A 12,177-nucleotide genomic window follows, 5' to 3' on the forward strand; every position below is an offset into this window, starting at 1 on the left:
CTACCTCCATCCCTCCCTCCAAGCTCAGTTCAATCCTGTTGGCCTTTTCTATCCAACAGTCTGCAGGCAGCCCTGCTGTGGACCGGGTCGAAGCTGTTTGTAAAGCAGCGCCCTGTCAGGCACATCCCAGGCTGCAGGTCAGACTAACATACACTGGCACACTAGAAACGAGCATGCGGCAGAAAGTTCTGTGATGACATATAACGCATTCACATCTTAAATCAGCTTACCCAAACTCATCTCTCTCTGTCGGTTCTATTTGCAGGATCAGTTCAGGTCATAAAAATCCCCAGAAAAAGTGAAAATCTACCTACAGCTTTCATCACACATCAACCAGCCTCACTCTTCAAAGATCAAAATGCTGCATAATGGAGGCTATTTATGCTCTGTGCATGAAAGAGTCTCAATAGAAAAGGGATATAATGTGCAAGCAAAGATGTTTTATCTGGGGTATTTAAAAGATCCCCTCCAGTCGTGGTTTTTAAGACAAAAATACTGTGCTTGGAATAGTGTGTTTGATATGGATTCAGAAAATGCTAATATATTATATTAACTGTTTGATGTCTTCTACTTCACTGCAAAGTCCATTCTCAGTGTTTGTGACCTGGAGGATTCAAGTCACCACATCACACCATGTATAAACTGAATATCAGGTTCTAATCTAGTCCTGATGACAAAAAATAAATAACCCTTGTTGTAAATCCCTCTTTCAGTCCAGATAACTGGCCTTTCTTCATGTCTCCTGCTGACCTTGCTCTAGTTATCAGATGCCATCCCCCCTTGCCTCCATTTTCAGTCACCTCTTGCCTGCCCACCTGCTTCTCACCGTCAACATTATGGCTATATTGAACATTTGAGCTTTGGAGTATTGGCCAGACAAAAAGTAAATATTCAATGACCTCACATTATGCACCAGAAAACAGAGATGAGTTATTCATAGACCTAACCGAAAAGTTTAATCATTCATGAAAATAAATTAGTTGCAGTTTAAGAAAACCGTAAGGAACACGTACTTGCAAAGTACTTTGCAAACCTACTGCATCAGTGCAGTGGTCTCACTGAGATGAAGGAAAGATTCACACTGACACACCTCTATTGTCAGTCTGAACACAGCCGTTGTAAGAGGCTGTTCTTTCACCATGTTGCTAAGAAGATTCCCTTTATTTGGTCTCCTTGAAAAACATAAGACTGCAGTGCATATAATTATCATCAGGACTTCCACAGAAATACAGTCCAAACTGTTTTTTCACAGATGACTTCTCCATCAACCAAGCTTTATAATAATGCCAGTTTTTCACCCAGGTTGCTTCTTCGCTTCATTAGGCAACATACTGCAAGTGAAAGGATAAAGAAAGCTGGGATGGCATGTAACAAAGGGATCTGAATCTTAACACGAACTGAAAAAACTCAGATCATCCTGTTCCCGGTGCCGAACACGGATCGTGAACAAACCGAAAGTATCAGTATACAAATGAATGAAAAAACGAGATGGAGCTGAAAGCCTGGAGTCGTCGGCAAAGCACATCGAGAAAGGAATTTAAGCCGACAACTTCGGACACTGTGTGTTTAATGAGGTAGCAAGGACAAACTGTTCTCTTCAGCATTATGGTGCTCAGTGGTAACACTGGAGTTGGGGCAGGATTCACTGGAGGGTCCTCAGAATAATGAGTAGTAGCAGGCTGAGGGCCTCCTTACTTATTATGGAAAGTTGCAGCAGGAAAGTGAATTACAACTGTTCAGTGACACCCCCGGACAGACTGTGCTATAACTACATGACATCATCACACCGCACGTCTGCTCTACACACAAGAGCGAGGTCACTGCAGAGACGCTAAACCACCACCAACAGGTCGAGTAAAAATGAAAGTACACACAAGTCAAATGATGCATGGGAATTCATCTAATTAGCTGATCAATACGAGATTTGAGTCAAGGCCGTTCCAGCCGCAAGAGGTCAGAACATGCGTGCTGACCATACTCTCCATTTAATCTAAACTGATGAGATGAGTAAAGCAGCCGAGGAGCCACGTCACCTATCGACAGCTGGGAACAAGAGCCTACATCAAAACAGCGAAGCAGAGGTTTATGTTGATTTAAAATATTTTTCTAACATGCATGTAGCTGGCTCATAGCTTAAATGGTTTTGGTTTCGAGAACCCCAGCCCTGAAATCCTTCCTGCCACCAGTGGAGGTGAATGTGGTTCAGTGGGTAGAGCAATTGTCTCCAACCAGAAGGCTGAAGGTTCGAATCTCAGTGCCTCCAGTCGAAGTGTCCTTGGGCAAGACACTGAAACCCCCAAGTTGCCCCCGATGGTTAGAGCCATCGGTTGAGTTGGCGCTGCAGATGGCTGCCTCGGTTCTGTACCGGAAACAAATACCTTGTGTGTAAAGGTGATTATTGATTATGATTATCCTTAATTAATGTGTGGCGTTTGCATGGTATCTGCTTCAGGTCTGCTGGCTTCCTTCCACAGCTGCACAGTTTATCTTGATCGCTGACTCTAATCTGCCCATAGGTGTGGATGTGATGAGTAGTTCTGTGTCTCAGCCCTATGATAGACTGGCACTCTGGCCAGAGCGTACCCCACCTCCTGCCCAGTATCAGCTGGGAATGGCTCCAGCCCCCCTCCTGCAATTCTCTACACGATAAGGAGCACAGATAATAGATGGGTGGAAATTTACAGCAACATCAAACTCCAAAATGTCTGTGTTGCTCACTGAAATCTGCAGATTAGATTTTCATTTGGATGCATTACTAATGAAGAAAGAGTGCCTGTGATTGTTTTCAGGGAGATGTATACTTCAGTCCTGTGAGCACTACAAACAAAATTCCTACAAATGGATATTAAGACTAAATTAAATGAAACTGAATCGAACCAAAACTGTGCATGTCTAGATTCCACAAGGAGAAAACTTTGTGTCTTGATGAATATTATACATTTCTGAATCAGACTTTGACAAATCACTGAAGTATTCAGATAAAGCTCTTAACACACATGTACTTTGTTTATACCTGTAGCAGGTCTATGCTTTACCCAACTCTCTGCAGAAAACCTCAGACGCGGTAGGTTTTACACAAACAGGGAATGGCTGAGCAGTAAAACTAAAAGCAAAGCAGGCTTGCATGAGTGATGTCAAAGAGACATACAGTAAGTCAGTTCATATCGGAGCTCAATAATACGACTAAAACACTGAAAAATAAAATTATCTGGTGGCTGTTCATGCACAACACTATATTAAGAGTTTCACTGAACCCATACAAATTATTTTGTGAAATACAAAAGAGGTTCATAAAAACCTCCACATTCGCTTGACACCAGGGTGGAAGGTAGAGAAAGACAGTTTATGTGAAACATTACATTTATACTTCTGTTTACTCCAAGGTTACAAGTCATGTTCAACCCCAAAAGCAAACAATTTTTTTAATTTATTTTTTTAAGTACACAGATAGCACCTTGGCATTTCTGACAGCAGCCACATCTGTATTCACTCTGTTCATCTGCGACCCAGAGAAAGCCTTTTTATCAAAAATAATGGCGATGATTTCCAAAGCGACACTGCAGGCTACACTTCAAAGAGCGAGTACACGTGTATGTTGTGCCTTAAGACTTGTTGCTGAGCTACCAAAGCCTAATAAGCCAGTTAATTAATTATGCTTCACACGTATTTACTGCAGGAAAGTAGAAACAACAAAACACAGTTGAACTATCAAATCAAGCACTGCCTTTGTTTTCTTCTATCCCGGAACTGCTGCTCTCAGTTCCTTGCCGCCCCCAAAAAGAAAACTCAAGAAAATAAAGTGCACATGAAAATTTTTTGCATGGCAAACATGATTTTCCTGCAACAACCCGATTGGATCTGCCAGCTCTTACAATAACTTCCTCAGAGATGACTTCAAACTGCTACATCATTTGTATTTTCCTGACTTTCTAGTTTCAGAACATGCAAACAGAAGTCTCACTGATACAATTCCATTTTTGCAAGTAATGCTTCAAAGTAGAAATGCAAGCAGCTGTAGAAGGTGTTTTGACCTAAATGTTAACACGCTCAAACAGCAGTAACATGCTTACAAGTAGCAGGTTATCTAATGCTGTTCGATCATCTTATACAACTCAGACATTGAGACAATTCACAGGATAAATGAACAGTTTGCTGTTCCTCCAAGGTCATTAGGAGTCATCCTGTGGGGACCATGAAGGTTTGTGGTAAATTTCATCATAATCCATCAAAAAAAAAAAAAAAAAAAAAAAAAGACAAACAAAAACTATGCCACTTTCACCTCACCGTGGACCTTTGTTCTTCCACACACAAAAACACAGCCCCACAACATAAAACCTTCAACAAAGCACTTCACATTCAAACATTCCCTCACTCACTCACTCACTCACTCACTCACACACACACACACACACACACGACACTTGGGCAGATTAGCCACAGAATTTGCTGACTGCTGGCTCTGGAAATGCGACAAAGAGAGCTGCCTCACAACAAACAGCAAGAATACCATTTTAAGCCATGGAGTGTTGCTTCTGGAGAGGCTGTGCACATTCCTCTTCTTTCACACAACCAGGAGAGAGGAGGAGGATGAAAAACAGAAGTAAAATCCTTTACTGGAGCTCAAGCAGAGGAGAGGCGATACCACAGAGTATCAAAATCTAATGTGATTTAGAAAGGATGCCTGCAACAACACATTCTGATTTAAATATTTTGTACAAAGTGTCTTTACTCTCTGCAGCAAGAAATGAAATGCATGTTTGGACACTTGCTGGCAGCTCGCTCAGCCCCTTATTTATTGGTCAAACAGCATTCACAGCCAACAGGTACAGCTGCTGGTAATCTGGCCGGATGGCGTCGAGGCCTTCTGGGTAATCTGCGCTGCTCATCCTTATAGCCTTGCATCATCTTCTGACACCAAAATCACATCGACAGACAGTAACTGTGGCTGGCTGCTTGTCTAAGGAGCTGCAGCAGTGGTGTGGGATGATCACAAGGCCTTGGGTTTGGGTCCATGCAGGGCTCAGAAGTGATTGCTCTGTGTAGGAAGTAAAGATTACGCCTTCTCTTGCTGTGACCGTGATGAAAGCCCACAACACCTGTCATCACACAGAGATCTTTAATGATGTCCCACAGTGACCACACATACACCAAGAGAGTTTCCACATGTGCACACATAAAAAAAAGTCTTTTGAAGACTTGTAGTCATCTTCCTCACTACCTGAAGTCACCAGCAGGAAGCTCAACATACAATCACATTATTAAGAAGCTGGGAATGATCAGTTTACTCCAGGTGACAGGGACAAGTCTCGTCTGAGACATAGGAGAGAAGACAAACATCCTCAGCCTAATTAGTCGCCAGTTTGAACACCGGTACAATGCATTAGGAATTAGTAACAGATATTCAGGATAACCTACTCGTTTGGCCCACCACCATGAGCACTAATTAACTGCTTACTCACTACAATTCAGGCCATAAACTAAACTGCACTAAAATTAACAGATTAGCTCTACAGCCTTGTGAAGCTTTACACAAGAAGCTTGTCTGCACAAATGCACTCTTCTTATTAGATTAAATCACAGAGAAGGAAAGCTGGGGGGTGGGGGGGTGTGATATGCCATCCCACCCAACTAAGATGCTGGTGATTTGTCTTATTTACCCAAACAGCAGCTCCCAGGCACTCACCAACCAAATATGCTGCATTATAAGATGACCAAGTCCTGACACCACATGTCAGAGCACTAAAAAGTCTTTTTTCCCCAAAACAAACTAAACATCGACTTTTAATTCTGTGAAGCCGTTTCACTTATTTAACAGTGCCGTCAGCAGTTCACAGCTCTCAACTTCACGAAGAATGACTTCAACTATCTGATGGCTTGTGGGCAAATCACTTCTATCACCAGTCTCCAGATGGAGAGTCGGTCCCAACCGCATTCTGTGTCTCAGTTCCAGTGTGGTTGATGGTTCTTGCTGCTGGTGGGCTCTTTGTTTCCAGCACCTGACTCAGGCCAAGTTACAAATGCCTCCTCACCAGCAACATTTAATCAAACCATATCTGATCTTACACACAGTCTTCAGCTGAAGTGCCTTTTAATAACAATCATCTTTTCCAAAAACTGCAAGGACCTCCTTAGATTAGAGAGATAAAACCATACAGTCTGGTTTCACAGGCACATTATAAAAACTACTGGCTGACTGGTCCCTTTTGAAAAGACTTTGTGATTTTGGTGAAACTGAAGTCCATTTCACTTTTTATTGTTATTTCCATGGACATTTAAAGGACCAAGCTTTCTGCTGCAAGTTTCTGCTGGTTGGATGATGGAAGGGAACCTTTACATACAACTACTAACACTACAACAACATGATTGTGTCAGGGCAAAGATGCAGCAGGATTTGGGCCACAAAGATCACAGATGCAGCCCAACAGGCCAGAAACACATTTTACAACCAAGTATGTCAAATCAGCCTGAAGCACTGATGTAGAATGTACAACGACCTTTGCTCTCTGACCACTGTGGTTACTTCTGATTCCCCTATAACCAAACCCTCCCACATACAGGCACTGACATGTCCTCTCACATACACATACGCACAGAGATGGCCCTTGTACCACAGACCTCCCCTCACCCCTGCACTCTGCTCCACTGCCTCTATAATTAATGGAGCAGCCATGCTCCAGGTATTTAGCAGGAAACCAAGGAGATGTGCATTCATGAATATTCATGATAAAAGTTTCACATGTAGAAAAGCACAGCATCTCAAAGACTGTTCTCAACATATCATACTGTGCACACAGGAGGAGCAGTGTGTAGTTTTAAACTGTCCTCCTCCCTGCCGTCCCTGTGTCATCACTAATGAGGCTCTGCATGCTCAACTAATCCCCCTATTTCTGTCCACAAACATAATAAAAAACATAAAAGTGACAGCCAATTATCCCAGCTAAAGAAGTGGACTTCCTAGATTTACCATGATATAATAATCAACTTAATAATGACCTCCTCCTGTGTTTTGGTCAACATAGCAGGAGAACAATGTAGTCGCAGGTGACAAATTTAAACTTCATTAATGGATTCTAAATTACACAAACAAATATTATCCCTATTATACAGCCGTGCTGTTTACTTTTGCAATAGCATTTTGCTTTTAGGGACAGCTACGCCGCGTTTTATTCTTTTAGATAGAAGCTTACACTATATGTTTGATTAATATTAATACCCAGTAATGGTTGTACTCACTGAGAAACCTGCCCAGAAGGGACACGAGTGCCGGACTCTGGGTGACGTGGTTAGAGCCAGAGCCGCAAAGCTAACGGCGAGGATGAGACTCCCCAGGACCATCTGAGAGACTCCCAGACCCAGCATGATCCTCGTCCGGGTCCGGTACTCCCGTAGCCGGGACAGGCTGCGGGACAGCGAAGCCGGGATCAGAGACACCGGGCCGCCGATGGCGCTGCTGCTGCCGCGGGGCAGCGCGTTCACCGGCATTGCCACTGAAAGGTACGACCAACCGGGTGAATGACGAATGCAACTGCACCAGAGAAGGACAATGTCATCCAATAACAACCAAATCGTTGTGTTTCAACCTGCAGTACGGTGCTAGACGGTGTAACTCAAGGTCAATGTCCGATGTGGATAATCTCCATCAATTAAGACGCACGGGGTCGCTCCAATTAGAGATGCGCTGCGGCGGATGTAGGGAGAAACGTGAGAAAAGAGCGCACTGGACGAAGCGCCAGATCTGTTTAGCATAACACATATGAAGAGCACGAATATTTTCAAGTCAAATTTAACAAAATAAGCCGCTGCAGTTCTCAGTGCCTGCTCCATCAAAGAGACCATTCCTCAAAAGTCAACACATACAAAAAGCAAAAACCAAAAACGCACCACCCTGCCGTCAAGCAGCCTTGCACCATTGTCACGCTGTCATGCTCGCCTCCGCAGGCTCCCCAACAAGTCAAAGCCAGAGACTAAGACTAGATAAGAGGCGTGAATCAAAGGTGAGCTCGCACTATTTGAGGACTAAGCTGGGGGGGAAAAAAAACCCATCCAAACAGTTGAAATCGCGCGGAAATTTGCGGGGCTTGTATGAATATCTGCAGTTCTGATCGCGCAACGCTTCTTCTGTGTGAGCCACCAGCCGCGGCTTTTAGACGACAGCAAAATCGAAGAGTGAGGACAGGAGGTGCACACTGCGTCCTGGAGATGTGCCTCTCCACGCGTCTGGCGGCGAGCAGCAGGGAGTCTGTTTTACTATGGTAGTGGAGGAGGGGAGGTGAGGAGGTGAGGAGGAGGGGAGGTGGGCGCTTTACTATCAGGCAACATCAGAAAACCAACGCGTGATTTGTTGCCGCTGCTGGTGATGTAATGGTGGATGAAAACGTGGTAGGACCGGGTCTCCGAGGGTCACCATAAGCATGAAGCCAAGAACCGAGCTTTAGTTTTAGGAAAGAATGCGCATTATGGACGAGTTTGGTCTTGCTTGAAAAGGTTACGCTCAGTCTTCTTACATTTTCCCTATTTAAGTAGGATTCAATTGGGGAAAGGAGTTACAGAAATGTAGATTTACCTGTTATAAAACAAAGGTCAACTTCAGTACAGGACTACACTGACTCTGCTGTCCTTCCTCATCCAGGTTATACGTAACGGTCCTTGCAGGTAGTGAGGATTTAGCCTCAATTAGACTGGCTGCACATTAATAACCAATCAGTGGTCAGAAAATGTCCTGACAGGCTTGAGCTTGCCCAGGTTTTTTGGGTTATGACCCATTAAAAGAATCAGTCTACTTCTACTTGTACATAAGAGGTTATGGAGCTGTGAGCAGTTAATCCGAACATGACTTTTTTTTTGTCTCAAAATTTAATAACGAGGCTGAAAGAAGTGAAACTATCCAGTATTTTACAAAAATGTAACAATAGAAAAGGTCAAGAAAACATTTAAAAATGTATTAATATGACTTCTCTATTGAACAATCTGCCGAGTGACATTAAACTTCGGTATTTCTGACTTTGTGCAGCGGATTTGTTGGGCTCACCTGCGCCACCTAGCTGTGAAACCTGAACCATGGTGCTGTGATGATATACAGCTGTTATTTGAAGTTATTTGAAGATGACTGGCAAAACCTGATGAGCTTTTCCATCAGCTGTTTCCCCTCTGGGTCATTTTGAGAACTTGTAATTCAGGCAAACACAATCTCAAGACGACCTTTTGACAAAAACAAAAAGAGTAAAAGAAATCATCTTGGAGGTAAAAATCCTTACACACACTTATTTTAAAAATGATTTTATTAATACAGTGGTATGCTTAAAGTTGTGTTGTAGAGGAGGGGGGAAAAGTCAGCCACACGTGAAGAGCTAATATTCAATTAAAGCCATGTTATATCTAAAAATAAAATGGTACTGGTGTGCCATACATAATATATTGTCTATTAGTACAAAAATACATTTGAGGGCACACAATACAGCATCTAGTATCACAAATCAGTGAGGGGGACACTTGGAGAGCACACCCTTTTCAGAGAACATGTTTTAAATGCTTTTTAACCCATGTATTTTCCTGATCCTTAAATAGCCCTAAAGACCTTTTTTGTGACACAACATAGTGTGAATATACTGGTAGAAAAGGTGTGATGCATTATTTTTAGGTTATAAGTTCCAAGGCTTGAGGGTATATCCAGAATACAAAGATAACCGCTTTCACTTTGTTCCACTTTTTAAAATGTTTTCTCCAAGTTTTATACAAAAAAAAAAGACATACAAAAACTTCATTTACAAACAAAAGAAACAAGGCAATATGCTTGCTTTATATACAGCCACTTCTTCTTCTTCTGTTGTTTTAAGTAATGCATAGCAGATAAAAGAAGAGCACACCTTCATTATCCTGTATCAACTGTTATTGTGTGCTAAACCCAAGTTCATTTGTACAGTGGGTTCACAGAAAATGGCTAAACAAATGCTATTATACCATAATTTATCATAACTTATTTTGTTTTATGAAAAGTGAATAATCTGCAGTTAAGGCATCACTGCTCATTTGTATGCGAGTGCAAAGAGAAAAAAAGAAACAGAAGAGAAGACAGAAAGAGACGCAGATGTGAGGAAGGAACTGAGGAGGCTACAGGACCTGAGTAAAGAACATGCATAGATCTCCCTCAGGCTGGAAGGAGAGACGTGGTGCTCCGTAGGAAAGTTAGCTACAAGTTATTACTGTATGAACAGGAAGAATAAAGGAAGAAGTGAAGGAAGAACGCCTCTAAAAGTTTGCTGCTGGGGTTCATATCCAGATTGCGTTTTGCCAGCTCCTTCAGCAGATACTTGCAAACGTCATCATCTCCGGTTTCATCTCACCTCTGTCCGACTCAAACCTTCAGTAAATTCCCTCAGTGTGTAAAAACATCTGTCTTCAGTCACCTGAACTGAAAAACAACAAGACTGACTTCATGGGTAATGTTTCAGTACATCTTCTCTGTACTACTATATATATATATACACTGTATGCATATACAGCATATATACACACACCAACACAGATCTTTGAAACATGTACCCTACCTCAAAAGCATTTGTCTTCATCAATGTCAAAAACTTAGCTTAAACATTGCCTTATATATAGTGCCAATCCTCAGTGGCTCGTGTTCTGCATCAATGGTTTCATTTCATCTCAAAACTTCTAATTGGACAAAAGCTTAAAGACCATCAAGTGTTTTGCCTTCATCCGCGGGTGCAGTAAACAGCACTGACTGAACCTTCTTTATTCTCCATAATGTGGTGTGTCTCTATATGTGGAGTGTACATGTGTGTGTCCATCGTCTTCATTTTATCCACCTTCCTTCCACAGTCGGCAACATCACACCTGCTGGCCCGTCCTTAAAAGTGGTCAATGAGCACCGAAACACAGTTGGCTCCCACCATGTAGTTGGGATCCCCGGGGAGAGACTTGTTCTGCCAGCTTTTTGGGTCACCTGGGGACAGACAGATTGAGTGGGTAGTGAGTGACTACAGCTGCTTTTTATTGAAGACTTCTAGCTGTAATTCATTTCATAAGCACTATTCACTTGCTAAATCCTCTTCATACCACAGCGCTGACTGCAGAACTTGATTATATCTATTGTCTGCAAGCTGCGTTAAGTGACATCGTATGTTTGCAGCCTATATCCGAGCACAAACACAAGACTTAGTGAAAGCAATTCCATATTTTTATTGAATGTCTCTGGCCTCTTGTTGACTACAAATTAAACCATTGTCAGTGTGGGGTCTCAGTGCAATTGCAATTATATACATACAGGTCTGTGCCAAGAGGAAAGTTCCAGTGATCCATCACAGTAAGCAGAGTGAGCCTGGCAGAGGTCCATTGATACAGCACAGACTAATTATACTATACATGCAGAAGTTTCAATAGTCTCCTCATTGACATTAACTTTCAATCTTGTGCTAAAGGCTGGGTGATATAAAGAGGTAAATGTCACAGTAACGAGAGGACCATCAGGTATGCACACATAACTCAGACACAATCAAGGTTTTAAGACTGTAGTTTTGTTTCAATGCCTTTATCAAATACAGTATACTCGTATCATTAGGCTCACATTATTGATTTCCCTGGCTGCCGTGTGCGGGGCTCATTGATTAACTGGGGCAACTGTGGCTCAGGAGGAAGAGCAGGTAAGACACTGAACCCCAAATTGTTCCCAATGGACGGGCTACCACAGTAGCTCACTGCCACTGATGTTATGAAGAGGCAAGAAGTATTTTGAGAGGGGTGCTGGCCCGCATCCAGAGCAGTATACCGGACACCCTGGACCCCCTGCAGTATGCCTACTGGCCCAACGGGGCCACCTCAGATGCCATCGCGGCTGCCCTCCACTATTCCCTTTCTCACCTGGAAAATGGAGACTCCTACATCAGGATACTCTTCATTGACTACAGCTCCGCCTTCAACACAGCTGTCCCCCACAAACTCACCCACAAACTGTCCACACTGGGTCTGCACCCCACCCTCTGTGACTGGGTCCTGGACTTTCTGACTGGCAGGCCCCAGACTGTCAGGATTGGCAATAGGATCTCAGCCAGCATTGTTACAAACACTGGCACCCCACAGGGATATGTCCTCACTCCCATCCTCTACATCCCCATGACTGTGTCGCCTCCCACAAAGACAACATCATCCTAAAGTTTGCGGACCACACCA

The 12,177-nt window shown here is 43.0% G+C and overlaps 2 protein-coding genes across 17 annotated transcripts in view; both read right to left on the reverse strand.

Annotated features, from left to right (window-relative positions):
* Nucleotides 1–8,582, reverse strand: part of fam189a1 (family with sequence similarity 189 member A1) — a 73,687-nt gene extending 65,105 nt beyond the window's left edge. Inside the window, exon 1 of one of the 3 annotated variants that reach the window (XM_020606700.1) lies at nucleotides 7,234–8,398. In XM_020606700.1, coding sequence (XP_020462356.1) covers nucleotides 7,234–7,482 — 249 coding nt within the window. In that variant the 5' untranslated portion in view covers nucleotides 7,483–8,398. Of the gene's footprint in view, nucleotides 1–7,233; nucleotides 8,399–8,563 lie in introns of those variants that run through there. The other 2 variants (XM_020606707.1, XM_020606715.1) reach the window with 2 other exon arrangements.
* Nucleotides 8,583–9,804: 1,222 nt separating this feature from the next.
* Nucleotides 9,805–12,177, reverse strand: part of tjp1a (tight junction protein 1a) — a 107,253-nt gene continuing 104,880 nt past the window's right edge. For 13 of the 14 annotated variants that reach the window (XM_020606626.1, XM_020606633.1, XM_020606641.1 and 10 more), the window contains one exon: nucleotides 9,805–10,954. In XM_020606626.1, coding sequence (XP_020462282.1) covers nucleotides 10,860–10,954 — 95 coding nt within the window. In that variant the 3' untranslated portion in view covers nucleotides 9,805–10,859. The remainder of the gene's footprint in view (nucleotides 10,955–12,177) is intronic. The other variant, XM_020606591.1, reaches the window with a different exon arrangement.

This window comes from Monopterus albus, unplaced genomic scaffold (assembly GCF_001952655.1).
Source record: "Monopterus albus unplaced genomic scaffold, M_albus_1.0 scaffold4.1, whole genome shotgun sequence".
NCBI lineage: Eukaryota > Metazoa > Chordata > Actinopteri > Synbranchiformes > Synbranchidae > Monopterus > Monopterus albus.